Source organism: Aythya fuligula, chromosome 1, assembly GCF_009819795.1.
Source record: "Aythya fuligula isolate bAytFul2 chromosome 1, bAytFul2.pri, whole genome shotgun sequence".
NCBI classification, from domain to species: Eukaryota; Metazoa; Chordata; class Aves; order Anseriformes; family Anatidae; genus Aythya; species Aythya fuligula.
This window is the reverse complement of record NC_045559.1, coordinates 43,135,621-43,150,605: the sequence shown is the minus strand read 5'-3', so window position 1 is coordinate 43,150,605 and position 14,985 is coordinate 43,135,621. Positions and strand designations below refer to the sequence as shown.

General features: G+C 45.6%; 1 protein-coding gene across 3 annotated transcripts in view; it reads left to right on the top strand.

The window, feature by feature from the left end:
- Nucleotides 1-4,891, top strand: part of TCF20 (transcription factor 20) — a 41,965-nt gene extending 37,074 nt beyond the window's left edge. For all 3 annotated transcript variants that reach the window (XM_032196855.1, XM_032196846.1, XM_032196838.1), the window contains one exon: nt 2,741-4,891. In XM_032196855.1, the coding sequence (XP_032052746.1) occupies nt 2,741-2,758 (18 nt within the window). In that variant the 3' untranslated portion in view covers nt 2,759-4,891. The remainder of the gene's footprint in view (nt 1-2,740) is intronic.
- The last annotated feature ends 10,094 nt before the right edge of the window (nt 4,892-14,985 follow it).

The window sequence follows — 14,985 nt, the reverse complement described above, 5'->3', positions numbered from 1 at the left end:
TCTTACTTCATTTCCGTCGAGTTCATTGCCATTTGGTGGCGACAGGGAGGTCTAAACGAATTAAGTGGTTTCAAATTAGGTCCTGTTGCCACGTTTACCCATTAACTCTAGCCCAATAAAGTCTCCAGACTTCATTTCAGTGCTCAGGTGCATTTCTTACTCCAGGCAGTCGTTTCTCTTTTTCTTGCAACACTGCAGCTGAAGTTGCTCTTTCATGCCTGCTGTCCGAGCTGATTACTGTGGTCCCTTTCCCTCAGCACCATTTCCTCGCTTCCCAGCCACCTCCGTTGCCTTATAATCTTGCTTGTTTACCAACTAAGTACCTGTGAAGGGCTTTTAATGGTGTTTTCTATGAAAGATGAGGGATGAACTGAAGAATTCTGGTTTTTAGTATAGTGCAGAAGACAGCTAGTGTTTCCTATAAACACTTTGTAGAGTGACTGCTGCATTGGCCTAGGTCTGTTTTCTGTGATTTTATTTTTAATGATATTTGTTCTTGGTTTTGGAGTGTTGTTAAAACAGTTACCATGCAAACAGCATTAAACGTCAAAGTTTATTATTCGAGTAACTTTTTCCTTCTATGGAAGGGACGTTGGGATTCTTTTAAGCTTTTCTCTTTAAGTGTAAAAGCCAGTGTGGTTTATAATGCTTGAACAGGATGGCAGCCTTACAGACAGTGCATCAGGTGCAGCTCTTTAACACTAGGGAAGATGAGGAATTGTCTTCTCAGGGATGATTTCTGTAGGCTTTTTAATAAGGAGTTTGTGACTATTAGTATGTCCCAGAGACCTTTGTGCAGCTCTGTTTACTGCATCACTTTCCAGCACTAAATTTTTATATATACAACAGCAATGTATTGGCTTAAGACCTTGCAGGCTGTGGAATCTCAGCACCATGTTAGCTGTGTGCTCTAGGCATCTCTCGAAGGCATCATTGCTTCCCAATTCTGCTTTTGCCTCGGGTGGTTCTCACCTGAAGGTCCTGTTTAGCCGCCTCCTTTGGGGCTGAGAATATTTTAGAGATGAAGTTGTCCAGCCTGACCTCGTATCGCAAAACAAAAACCACGCAAATCCGAAAGGCCCTGTTCTTAAAAAAAAAAAGGGTTGCTGCATTATGGGGGTAATTAACTAAGTTTAGAGGACTTCTGCTGTTGTCCTGGTGGAACAGTAGCTGCCGCTGCGCAGGCCTTAGTGCAAAGCTGGAAGGGGCAGTCAGCTGTTGGGCTGTTTCGTCTTGCTTCGCTCCTCAGCCCGGCAAGTTAGGAAAAATCCTGCGTGTTGGATCACTTCCAGGCAAGTCAGTGTATGCTGTCTCTGTTTGTTGCTTCTTTCTCCCTGAGCCAGTTGCCTCCAGAACATTTGGATCAACTCCAGATCTGGAGAGTGACTGTGAGAGTGAGTCTGGTGCTCTGGATCCCGTCCAGGAACGGGGAAGGACTCTGTGTGGTGAGCCTGCTTTCTCCCGGAGCCAGTGCCTAATGCTCTGGATGGATTCCAGGCATGGGCAAGCGGCACTTGTACAGGAGCCAGAGACAGCAACACGGCCTTGACACTCCTTCAGTGCGGGCTCGCAGTTGCACGGTAATGAGCACCACACAGGTCAGCTGCCTGAACTGCCTAGGAGCCTCCCCCCGTTCCCCTCGAGCTGTAACTCCACGGCTCACCCGTCTGTTTTCCTACCTCCTTGCCCGACTCTTCGCTCGGAGCCTGGCACCCCCGTAGGAGGGGATGTTTGCAGCCAAGAGGTAGCTTGCTGCGATGTGATCTAACTGGTGTGCTGCTAATCAGAGGGGCACTGCCTTCTGTATCACACCGAGGACTCCTGGAGTTTAATTGCCTGCTCTGAGTGATCAGGGGTGTTACCTTGCTCACAGGCACACCCCGAATGCTATCAACGGCTTTCCAGATGTGCCTCTTGCGTCGGGAGCTTTTCTTTACCCAATCCCACTGGCTGGTGGGGAGGGATTTATCCAAGTTGCATCAAAGGGTTAACTTACTAAATAAATGCATTGCTTCTGGGCCTCGCTTGTGTTGCGGGAGAAGGGAAGAAAGGAATATATTATTTCAAGCTTTGCTTTCTTGGCTGTGCAGATTAAGAATGAGAACTGTGGCTTAGAGAAATGAAATTTTAACTTTGTCTGCAGTTTCTCTTTTGAACTACACCTCCACCAGCGTAGTGAACTCCTGGAGTTCATTTTGTCTCCTCAGAGCGTCTGGACAGGAGAATGAACATGCCAAGCACTGGGACGTTCCCACATGTGTCTGGAAAGACATCACGAGTGTAGTCCTTCCATGAACTTTTGCCACCACAGCCTGGCCATTAGGCAACACAAATGGGTATTACTTGATCAGCAATTAGTATAGCCATAGCTCTACCTTTAGCTTGTGAAATCCAGCCATTTCAGGAGCTCGGTTCCTGTGCCCGGACTCGTCTGGTGCTGAGACCAGTTCCATTATCTGCTTGGTCAGGGTGCAGGCAGCTCTGCCCTCTGGGCTCCTCCGTAGCCAGGCTTAATTCATTTTCTGCTGGCTGTTAAGCTCCTACTTGTTGTTACATGGATTTGCTTTTATGAACTCTTCACCATTGTGCTTGCGTCCATTTTTAGCCCCCAAACCTCGAGACCTGGGTGTTGCTGCAGCAGCAGGCTGCCCGGTGCGTTTCCCCAAAGCGTGGGGAGAGCACTGGAGGACCGAGGAAGCGAAGCCTCCCAACACATCACCGGTGTCGCTTTGTTTTTCAGGTTAGGCTGTTGAGATAAAAAAAAGCGGTGGACATTCGTGAGTGAATGGAATCTCTCCCACTGTGCAGCCATGCCCCCTCTCGACGTGCCTGCCAACGCCAGCACTTCCTTCATCAATTCTTACATCACACTCAAGACCGATGGCATCACCGAATCCGACCAAGGAGTCCGAACCAGCTGTTTCCATGGACACAATCTCCATAGTGACAGTGGGAAGGGGAGGGGGAAAAAGGAAACAGGTGGGGGGAACTAAAGAGGGAGGGATAAATATATATATATATAAAGATCTATTTTTTAGTCTCGAAAGACTTTGTTTTAAATGAAAGGTGCGCTATCCCTTTTGATGCTTTTTGATTAAAATTAACAAAAACCCAGATAAATTAAAAAAACAAATCCGAAGCTGAAGTTAAATATTAAATCCGAAATCAATGCAAGGCTCGCGGAGCCTTACATTTTGCAGGAAAGAACAGTGGAACTGGGAGTACTCCGGACTGGATTTGTCTCCCTTCCTCTCGCTTTCTTTCTCACAACATCCAAGGAAATTCAATTTTAAAAGGTAAACAAATCACAGGATAAATTGTAGGGTGTGGGAGGAAGGCTTGGATGGATGCAGGTGATGGGGTGTTTGTACTTTGTGTATGTGGGGTAGGGAGGTTAGAGTTTTAAGAAACACTATACGTTAACAGTGGAAGCTTGAAAAACATCCGAAGACTCCTAGGTCGTGGCTCACGAAGGAAGAGGTAGCTGCTGCTTGCTTAGATCATGCGAACAAACTTAACCTTGTACATGTGGAAACATTGGTGCCATGTTGGGGAAAGGAGCAGCTGTCCTCTGTGGCAACAGCATGCACCCCCAGATCATTCCCAGAGGCTGCCTTCAGTTCTGAAGGCAGGCGGAAGACGTGGTTTACCTGCCAGCTTGGGGAAATGGAAGGGAAGTCTGAACGTTGGTGGAGTCAGCGTGCTTTCAAACTGTTCAGAATATCCACTTAGCCCTTTTTTATTTTACGTTTTGCTTTTCCAAAAGAGAAGAGGGAATGTCAGTGTAACAGGCTACACTATGTGGTTTTGTTTTGTTTTTTTTTGTTTGTTCTTGTAAATTATGTGAATTGTAAAACTTTTGGGTTTAAGGAACAACAACAAAAAAATTCTGAATTTTTTCTTATTAAGGCCTTAAGAAAGGGGTTAGTGCATCTTTCAGGGGTCACTCTGCCATGGGAATAAAATAGCTGTTTCACAAACAGTTTTATATAAAAAAAGCTTAAAAAAAAACCAAAAAAACTAATAAACTTCATTTTAACCTTGTCTCCTTTTGTTTTGTGCGAACTTGATTTGTTTAAAAGGACAGAGAGACACTACTATCTGCTGCTTTTTGGTTTATTTGCCTTCATCAGTTCTGCCTTCAGCGATGACCTTCTGAACTGGCCCAGCAAGAGGAAGACCACAAAAGCTTTTAAAAATAAAAGCTTAGGATTTGTTTGATGCTCCAAGAGAACGAGCCAATGACTGGATGAATTTTCTGTTCGTGTGAGGCGGTGGCTTTTCACCGGCTCACTGACTTCTTTCACTCATAGGATGGTAGCATATCCTAGTGATATCAAACAGCGTGGTGTTTACTGGGAAGTCACTATAGATAGGGATCTAACCAGCATGACTTGGATAAAAAAACAAAAAAAAAACAAAAACAAAAACGGGGGGGTTGATATTGTGGGGAGGGAAGAACTATTTTAAAAAGTTATGTACTGGATGCTTGCTCAACTACTCGCATTTTGGAGTATTCAGCACATAAAAAATAAAATCTATGATAGCTCATATTAAGATATCTATTTTAACTCTATTTTTAAAAGATCGATTTAAAGATTTGGGAGATAATTTGGCAGTTATTTATTTCTAGAAGTTGCTACTTTTGCTGATAAGAATTTGGAAAGAAAGGGCAGTCTTCTGCTTACTCCTTTCCCAGTAGCAGCTACTGAAGTTAGTATGTCCTTCTACATTAAGAAATAGACCTGTTGTGATAAATGTCACTAATGTGTCCTGAACTGGTGCTGAAAATATTTAACTGCTGGTGTAGTCAGAAAAAATCATTTTTAGCATAGTTAATGTGATTGAGTAAATGACTTCTTTTCAACTGAATAAAAAATGTTTTTTTTTTTTTCGTAGTGTCTGTTCTATTCAACCTGTTGGGAGGGGAGGGGGAAGTCATTGCCTTGATTGATGTTGGAGAGGAATCAGCTCTGTGGTACTACAGCAGCAGAAAACTGGTAAAACTGCTGATCTGATGCTTTTGGCTCTTTTTGGTGGTGTCACAGCAGAGAGAGAAGGTTCTGGGATGGCTGGGAGGGAGTCTCAGGTTTTCCTTGTGTGTGCTCATGGCCATTGTGCCAATTCTAGAGCTTGCACACCTTGTTTGGAAGGCAGAGGGAGTCACAAACAATAAATCAACAAATTGTACCACGCTCAACTCCATGACAAATACTGCTCGTTGGGAAGTATTTTGAGCCCTTCAAGTCAGCTTCCACTTGGCCCCTCATCACGGTGGTTTTTGGCGGTGCAGAGCATGTTCTCCCGTAGAGGGGCCCTGCAGGTTGGCCATCTGCATGGCAGTCATGTACAGAAACCTGAGCTGCAGCAACTCTGAAGCCAAGCTAAGAGGATCTAAAAGAATGTTTAATGGATTCTTGGGAGAACTTGGATATGGTCCAGAGCAGTCATAAAATCCACTTGGAAATAAAAATCTATTTTGGATCAGAAGCTGAAAGTGCCGAAGCGGATTCTGAAAGCTGTGTGCAAAATGTTTTCCAGTTCCTTCCTGCAAAAGCAATAGCAGCTTGATACGACGGATACCCCAGCTCTGAAAGAAGGAAAAAAGTTTGGTAATATTGGCTAATTTAGAGTTTGTAGAGCAGCAATGACCCTCAGCTGAATCGGATCAAGAAGCGTATCAGTGGCCTTCCAACAATTTGTGAGTTACCATTTGATGAGAAAACGAACTGAGAGTTTGGATAAAGCAGCTCATTTTCAAAGTGGTTCTCCATGCTGTCGGACTCTGATCAGGATCTGTAACAGCAGAGACTAACACCAGCTTCCTGGGAAATACATGTGGTGGTCTAACAGCACTTCCCAAGTGAGTGGTTGCCATTTAAAAAGGAAGCCGAACAGCTCACCTGAGTGAATCAACACTGCTCAACATGGTCAAAGATAGTGGTGTGGTGGTGGTTTTTGTTTTTCCTCCTTTTTTTTTCTTCCCTTTAAAGGATGTGCAACAGGTGAAATACACAAAGGATGTCTATAAATATGAGCTGATCAAAGTTCAGCTGGAGGCCAGAAGGATAAAGGATATCCCTGCAGGAATTGATGGACAATCTGGGATATGTAGAGCAAGCATATCCTGTTACTGGGAGCTGTTGATTGATTTACATTCATGGATTTTTATTGCGTGTGAAATCTACACTTGGAAAGCCAAGGCATAGACTTCTGTGGAATTTATAGATTGCTTCAGAGGAAAAAGCTCCCAGTGCAGAAGGTGGTGGCCACCCTTGCTAATCTGTGCACGACACAGGTGTGATTGGGGATTTGACCTGGGTTTGTGATGTTCTTGAACCTTTTGAATCAGAACAAGACAGACTGGTGACGTGCAATGGTTTTGAGACAAAAACACTCAAGGGCCCCAGGGCAGAACAGCTCCCGGAGAATATCATACGTCTAGTTCATGGAGTCCAGCTAGCGCCAAGCTAAAGAACAACGTTTTTGGTGGGACATGCATTTAAAAAATACAAATAATTTTAAAAAAGGAGGTGGGTAGTGCTGTCAAGGTATGGGTAACTAAATGGTGTAACATGCAGTACAAACTACAATGTAAAAGCAATGTACAAGCTACAGCTGTAAAGAGGCAGCATATGTGAGGAAAGACAATGCATTTAAGCTGGTACAATTAGGGGGAGAATATTTTGGGGCTGAGTCAGGTACAAATTTTCTAAATTATGGCTAATAACTGTTATGATATCAGGAATTGTATGTGCCATCTGGGGCGCAATGGTTGTGCTGGGTGTAATAGAGATCCTCGGTTAGAAGGGTACTGAATTGGTTCGTCTGACCTAGTTCCTGGTTTATCAGAATAGCCAGAATAAACAGGCCTCTATCTAAAGCCACAGAAAACTGAATTTAGGTGTCGGGCCTTTGGAAGCTGAACAGGGTATCTGGATGGTTGAGGATAAATAAATCAATCATCATTGGTTTGGAATTTACTATTTATATTTTTAGTGATTAAAATTTGCATGAAAATCCAGAGGTAATGCAGGTTTAGTTATAGATCTAGAAAATACAAAGATGGAGCTCATGTTTTGTGGCACTGACTGTCCTATGAGAAGTCAAAAGTGTAGCTACAATTGAAGGTTTCGATCAGAGTTCTCTTTATCGTGAAGCAGGGTGAGATTCTCCTTTGGCGATGGTGCACTTGTAACAACCATCCTGTGGGTTGGTGTGCTTTGGTTGTGTTTGTTTTGAGCTCCTGCAGTGTGTTGTGAACCAGATCATTTATTCAATTAAGATAGAGAGCAAAAGTAACTACTAGAATATCGTGGCACACCATTAACTCACACACTGTTTTTTGCCTGTTTTTGTTTCTGCATGCCACAGACAGTTTGGCTAATGCACATCACTGAAAAATCACTTCCATACTGATAAGGTTTTACTTACAGCCTACAGATTAGTGAAACAGTTGTTGTCATTGTACATGAGTGTTTATTTTTTTTCTCTGCCTGTGCTTTTGATCAGATCCAAAAAGTTCACCCTGTTGTCCAGACAAAAAGTGAACAGGGTGTTCCTTAGAGGGTCTTTTTGTAAGAGTTCATTTCTTAAGTGGGACCCACGTGCTAGTTTGCCCTTCTATTGAAGGGAGCCTGAATTGGAAGAAAAGCACGGCTTGGTTGCTCATCTCTTTCATGAGGTTATGTTCAGAGCCTAGATTGCTTCCCCTTTCTCCTTGTCCTATAGAGGTTTCTTGTAATTCATTGCTCAACTCAGTTTTAATGCTGTCGTTTCAGGATTTTGACCTTGCCTAGCTTTAGAAATGCTGGTATTTCTCAGCAGCATGAAGTTATCTCCCATCCTAATAATTAGGAAAAACAACAAACAAACAAACAAACTTTTTAGCCCATAGCAAGCCTCCTGTGATGGAAGTATTCCTCTCTGGCTGGGGGATTGGGATCCAAACTGACTGCATACTCTTCTGCATGGTAAAACCCACTGCACGTGAACATAACCAGATTACCTGCCAATACCACACACAGCACATCGCTAACGTCGGGGCTGTAACCAGATTTGCTAATAACCAAACCTGGAGGTCACAGTGGGCTTGAGGGTCAGGCTTTGAGACATTCTGACAGTGACTTTCCTGAGTTTTATTGAAATTACATCTTTTCAGTCTCGCATCTTTCAGCAGGGATAAGCAAAAAAAGGCTGAGATGTCTGGGAGGGAGCTGGGAGCTGTACAGACACGTCTGCGTTGTGTAGCAACCAGATTCCTGCGGGCTGAAGCTAATTCATCAAAGCACCACCACAGCTAATGGGGCGGTTAAAAAGGGAAAGGTCTGTACAGTTTATAGCATTTGTAGTAGGAAAACATAATTGGACTTCCAGCCAAAGACTTGAAAAAGATGCTGTTACAGCAGATGTACGAGCATACCTTACGACAATATATGGAAGAAGGATTTTTAAATGTCAAGTTTGTGGTTTGTTGCTTCAGAAAAAGGTGTGCCTTTTGGACTCTGCGGACTTGCTGCAGTCTAGATGATGCACAAATCAGAAGTGGAAATGGCTAAAAAAATAATCCCAATCCCTAATGATCAGCCCCAGTGGCTGCAGCCTGCCCATTACTGGAATGAATTCTGCTGTGCAAGGGGCCTTTGGAAGCGCGGCCCAACTGCCTCAAGCACTGCCCAACACCCCCGTCAGGCTGTTTACACCTGTTGTGAGCTCTCAGGTGCTTTTTGGTTCTTGGTGTCACCAGGCTCCCCAAAATCCTTAGGGGTAACCCTTTCAGCCATTACAACGTGAGCCACGACAGCTGCAGTAGAACTGAAGCTGAAACAACCGCTGAACAACTGCTGCGGTCCGAGGGCCTCTCACCACCACGGGGAGGTGAGACCACCTCCTCCAAGGGGCCCAACGGTGTGGAAGAGATAACGGGGTCAGTAGGAGAAGTCCAGGGAGGTTTGTCCTTGGGCTCCGTTTTGGGAACGCTAAGATACAAGAGGAGGAGACCTGAGACCACCAAAAAGACAGGCAAAGGCCTCGCTGGGGGGCGACTGTATCTGGTGACCACCTCTGAAGTTTGAGGTTGCATGTGTGTTGGTTTTGGAAGAACAGCCTAGGTAGGTACCATGCCAACTTCACTCTGTGCCACTTGTCATACGACAGGTTCCCAAATCAATTCTTTAACGTGGACCAACAATTTTTCATCCAAATGGCAGTTCAAGATAGACTCTGCTCTTCTTAAAAATGGACTGTTGGCCAGGTCACCTGGGTTTGTTTGTCCCTCTTCAAAGCACACATGCTTTATTTTGCTTTTCTAATGCCAGTTGATAGCAGCCCACAATGAATGTGGAAAAGGAAGGCTGCTTCCATGCCTGCTCACCATTGTCTGCAGAGCAGAGGCCAAGGGCTACAAAAAGCCCAGGAATGGGGTTGGTCCCTTAGGCACTGAGATGGGATGTGCATCCATTTGTCCTGTCGCAGGGAGGGCTGTTAGTCTTCCAGGGTTTCATGTGGGCTGATTAAAAGGGCTGGTTGCACCAGGGAGACACAAGAAGTCTGTGCAAGCTCTAAAAACCCATTCTGCAGAGAGATTCGCCCCTTCTTTTTAGCACTTGTTGGAGTTACTTGGAATTTGAGAGTAGCTAATCAAAACCAAAAGCAAATAAACAAAAGTGCTTCCTAGGCTGTAGTCAAGTGCTTAATGAAGTGTCTGGTAGAGCTTTCTTTTATTGTCCTTTAGGATGCAAAAGAAAGGGTCTGTCTGGGGCTTGTTTGAACAGCCTTTTCAGCTGGCTGTTTTGCAACAGTCCTCCAACCTTCCTCTTTCTTCGCTTGGCACATCAAGGAAATACAGCTTTGCTTTTTTTCTTTTTAGGAATACACATCCTTTTCTTTCTGATCCGTGAGCATATATCTGTAAATACATGAGTATAGATATTCAACAGCAGAGAAAAATGAGTAATGTTTGTGTTCACTGACCAGCTTGCACGGCTTTCTGTGGAAGTGCTGGTAAGAATCCAATCATACGAGCTTGGTTCCATGGTGAGTGCAGGGCACACTCGGACAACTCAAATGTCTCAATTCAAGGTTTCCCAGGAGATGCTGTGCCTCTTTTTTCCAATACAGGAAAAAAAAATCCTCCTTGCAGTAAGCAGTCTTTGTACTTTCAAGCCACAACTTCCTAAGTATCAGTCCTTGAAATAAACTTTGAACAGACACACACAGCACAAGCCATCTTAGAGAAGAGAGAGGCAACTGACTCGTGTATTTCCATTTGTTTTTACTTCTGCACCAGCAGCAGCAGTTTGAATTTGATTTCTACTGCAGCTGTTGTGGCTCACACTGCTGTAATTGTCAGAAAAAAGTTACCCCTAGGGATTTGGAGAAGCCTGGTGACACCAAGATTCAAAAAGCACCTGAGAGCTCACAACAGGTGTGAACAGGCTGAGCCATTTTCATCCTTCTTTCTGCTGCTTACAGGAAGACTGCAGTGCTGCATTTCTCCATCTTCTGTCACTTTCAGGTAATCTGTGCATTACATGCTGGTGGTATTTGCAGCTACTACCTCACCCTTACTTTTCATGATTTGTCTGAAGCTCATAAGGGTTGTGTTGTAGACCTGTAGCCCAAGAGGTTACCCTGAACCCCAACCTGCACCTTCTGCAGCCAGCAGGGAGAGGCAGCACAGCACCCGGCCTGCGTGTAAGCCTTCAGAGAAACGTTAGCAGAGCCTGTGTCCTCACAGCATCACGGAGTGGCTGAGGTGGGCAGGCACGTATGGAGGCCCCGAGCCCTGCTCCCAGAGCAGGCTGCCTGGGGCCTGAGTAACCCCAAGGAGGGAAGCTGCTTCAAAGCCTTACTTCTTCAGGGGGATGCAGTTTCTAACTGAAACTCCACACGTTTTATTTATTTATATTTTCTCCATGACAGGACGAGCCCCATGCAATCCAATTGATAAGACTTGCACAGGAAAACAAGTTATGTCAGAAGCAGCTGTTGGATTTTTAATCCCTAGTGCAAAGGCTATTGTAGGTGTTAGGCCTGCGTTCAAAACACGGTGAAGACAAATCAAGAAGCCTTGGACTTTGGGATAGGCAACAAGGAGTATAAAGCAATTAAAGATTGATCTGAGGGCTTTTCCTCTGTGTGGGTAGCAAGCAGTGTGCCTTGTCTCGGAGCAAGGCAGCCCAGCGGGGAGCTGCAGGAAGGCGTCAGCTCACACAGCTGCACCGGTACTCAGCAGACATGGGGACTAAGGTTTGTCATCTCTGTGTGGAGTATGGCTCTTGAAAGCTCCAAATTTTAGCATTTTGAACAAGCCAATGCTTTTCAAAGCATGGTTACCACCCAAATATCCATTTTTACCGCCTGCCTTCAGAACAGCTTAAAAATAACCGAGAAAAATACTTTGCTTTCCAGCGCTCATTGCACCCATCGCTTCAGGTCCTCCCTTCCCCTCTAGGAAAGACGACTTCTTCCCGATACCCCATATGTAAAAGTATGCTGGTGTTTTTGTTGAGGGAATGTTTTTAACACAAAACCACAATTACGTAGCTGGAGGAAAAAAATAATGCAGAAAAATCAGCTTGTTATGTCCAGTTGCTGTGAGCATGTAGCAGCTCCCACTGGCAAAAGCAGCTGACAGTTCATTTAGGACAGAGCTCCAAAATGCACCCAAGTAGCAGAACTGTTCATATTAAGACCTTGCATGCATTTTCACCATTTCTAATTTCTATTTCACGCCACATGCTCTCACGGTTATTAATCCAACTGTGAGCATGGCTGAGCCAATGTTTCAAACCCAAACAGTTATTCATGGTTTTCCTGTTCATAAATAAATACACATTCCGATTTCCAATGCACATTTGGGTTTGCGAGGCATAAACTCTCATTGGGAGCATCATACAGAACTCAAGCACAAACAGCCCCTTCCACTGCCACAGTAACACGCAACGATCTTCTGTGTTCCCAATACATTGATAAAAACTCCTAAATGCTAACTTGTGTTCAAGCCATTGTTTATGCTGACATGAAAAGTGCAGATAAACACATGAAAAAAAATGAGAGCCTGACACTGCTTTATTCATGAAAATAACAAAATAATAAACTCTGTACTCTAACACGAAGCACTCGGTGCTCCTGGAAATGATTAACGCAGGTTATAGATAATCTAAATTGTACGTTCGAGCATTTTAATTTTAGGTGTATTAATAATCATTTGAGCAAAAAGAGCTCCGACAAACACGTTTTATTTTCACTGCTGAAGTGCTGCGTTATTTATAGCATGCTCGTAGAATCAATGCCAGTTCTTCAGATCATCTTCTGCTCATTTAATGGACTGCTTAACAAAGGGCAGAATTCAGGGGCTCGTGAATCGCTTGGCAGAACAATCACCAGATTGAATCCAGCAAACAGCAGGCACATTTTCTTCATCGGTTAAGCCTGGCCTGCAGATACACGTGCCTTTGCAGGCAGCAGTCTGCTCTCCACGTCTTCTCTGTTCCTTCCTTCTCCCCGTGCTCTCCCCCACCCGTCACTGTTTTCCTGTACCTTGTCACCAGTCCCCACCCCCTGAAGCTCCTCATGCACCTGGGGGAGCACAGACATCGCCGAGGCTTGTGCCGCCCTGTTAGTGGGCAAAGCCAGAGGGGCACCTGGGCTTTTGAAGGAGCAGGCAGGGGCAAAACCCTCCTGGTGGGGGCCCGGCCGGCCTCACGCTGCTTCCCACTGCGGCACTGGGAGCTGCCGGCCTGGCCCTGCCCGCCACGAGCCCGCATCACCCAGGGACAGGTACCCAGCTGCACAGCAGGAGGACGTGGTGCAAAGTTAAGCAGCTGCAGGGAGCATCCAACCCCTTGCCCATTGGCTGAGTCTGCATCCACCGTCCCCTAAACCCAGGGAAAATCGCAGTGCTGCTTCTGCCCAGGGCTTCTTTGCCCCTGCCTCAGAAGTTGGGTCTGCTCTGAACATCCCTCTGAACATCCGCTGAGACAAAGCAGGCCGTGCGAAGCTTTGCCAGAAGATTTTTCTCTTTCTCTCTCCACCACAGCCACCAAGCCTGCAGGAAGGTGATGTGGCCAGGGCCCGTCAGCTGTACCTTTGATAAGTCTCAGAGAATTGTAGCAGGACGTATGTCCCAGGAGGAATGCCTCCTGCAGCTCATCCTTCTGGGCTGAGCCTCCGTGCAGCTCCAGTGCTTTCCTGGGAAGCTGGGGATGCTCAGAAGCCACAAGCAGCAGGGTGATGGGCTTGGAGTGGAAGGAGGGAGGAGTACCACTCATTTATCCATTCCAGCTCCTGGAAACTGACTTAATTGCCAGGAGAATATAGCAATCAGGGTTATCGCCTCTGCTCCTGAGGGCCATAAGCAGAGGAGAAAAATGTGATTCTCTTTTAGCCAGATTAGCTCCCCTTGTTGTTTTGATGCAGCAGTCCCTGAACTGGGGGCCTAATTGTGAAGAAGCATGGCATCCCCAGCAGCTGGAAGCAGCAGCAGGGCACTCCCTATGAAATATTCCCCATGCCAAAACAAAAAGATCAGCGTTGGACGTTTCCTGTCGCAATGGAGTCTTCGAATTAACTTTTGTTTTATCTTTTCTAACCTCTATTCCGAGCCCTCTGCCAACCCTCCTCTTTGCTGTGTAATAATTACTGTGGCAGGCCTCGCAGATGTACTTTGCACCTCGATTTGCAGATGCTTTATCACAGCTGGGCAAATGGCACCATTAAACGCATTTTTCAAGAGCAGCAACGGAGATGCCAGCTAGCTGCTTGCTTGCCTCTAAGTCACAGCTCAAATCGATGGCTGAAACTAAACCACGGTTCTTCTGTCTCTTTGGCTGCCAAACTTGTAGTTAATCACCTCATTATTTTCAAAAGCGTCCCACTGATCTCACTCTTTAGGAAAGCAGGATGAGTTTCCCCATATGGATTTAAATGCTTCTTTTACAAGAAAATTAATAACAGGATTTTAGCCAGTACCTCCGTCCAAAATTCCCCTGGATGCTCTTGTTACAGCAAAGAAAAAACCCCACGGTATCAGCACTAATCCAAAAATGAAAAGAAACACAATACATCCACGGCTCCTGAGAAGCTTAAAGAACAAGAAACCAAACCCAGCAGCTGAGGCAGACCAGCAGCCGTGGTGCCGGGGGCGTAAGCTGTATTTTCCTGACAGTTTCCCAGCGGAGCGTGAGCCAGGCCAAGCGCTGCCGGACCCTTGCAGAGGGCAGGAGCCTCCCCGGAGCCCAGCGGCACCGGCGCTCTCACGGGACCTGGGCAGCAGCGTTTGGTTCATCAGCTCCGTGCCGAGCTGGGGTGAAGGCGCTGGCAGGAGCCGCCTGGCCTGAGGAATCGAAGCCTGCAGGAGAATCTGGAGCTGAATCTCTCTGTTAACCTGGTGGAAACCAAGCCAGGCTGGGGATGGGCGGCAGAAGCAAAGCCTGACCAAGACCTGCTTTGGTAACAGGTGATGTGCTGAGACGGGTGTAGGAAAAAGGGTAGGGAGCCAGGGGAATTTAAAGAAGAAAAGCCTGAAGAACAGATTTCTTTGCAATGTGGGAAGGCTGGCAGTAAGTCATAGTAACAGTAACTATGAAAGACTTGGCTATTTCAGTTCTGCTGACTGCTTTATTATGAACAAGCTGTTTGCACAGCCCGTCTTAAAGCTGTACAAATAATTCCAATTTACGAAGCCTTATCTGAAGTCCAAGACAGTCACAATGAACCGACTGAGACTAAAATTTCCCAAGCTGGGGTTGTGCCTCCGGCTAAATTTGTTTGGGAGCATTCAGCCAAAAATTTTTAATCCATTTCTAATGGCTGACATCGTTCTTAGAAACCCATTGTTTGCCTGACCTCCTTCTAACCCGCTAGAAAAATTTCTGGCGACATTTTTCCTCTCTCAGTTTAATGCTTTGAAGCGCTGCACTTGAAACTTGGCAGGAGGCGGCTTTCTGTTAGGAAGACACATCGCGCCCGCTCCCTAAAACT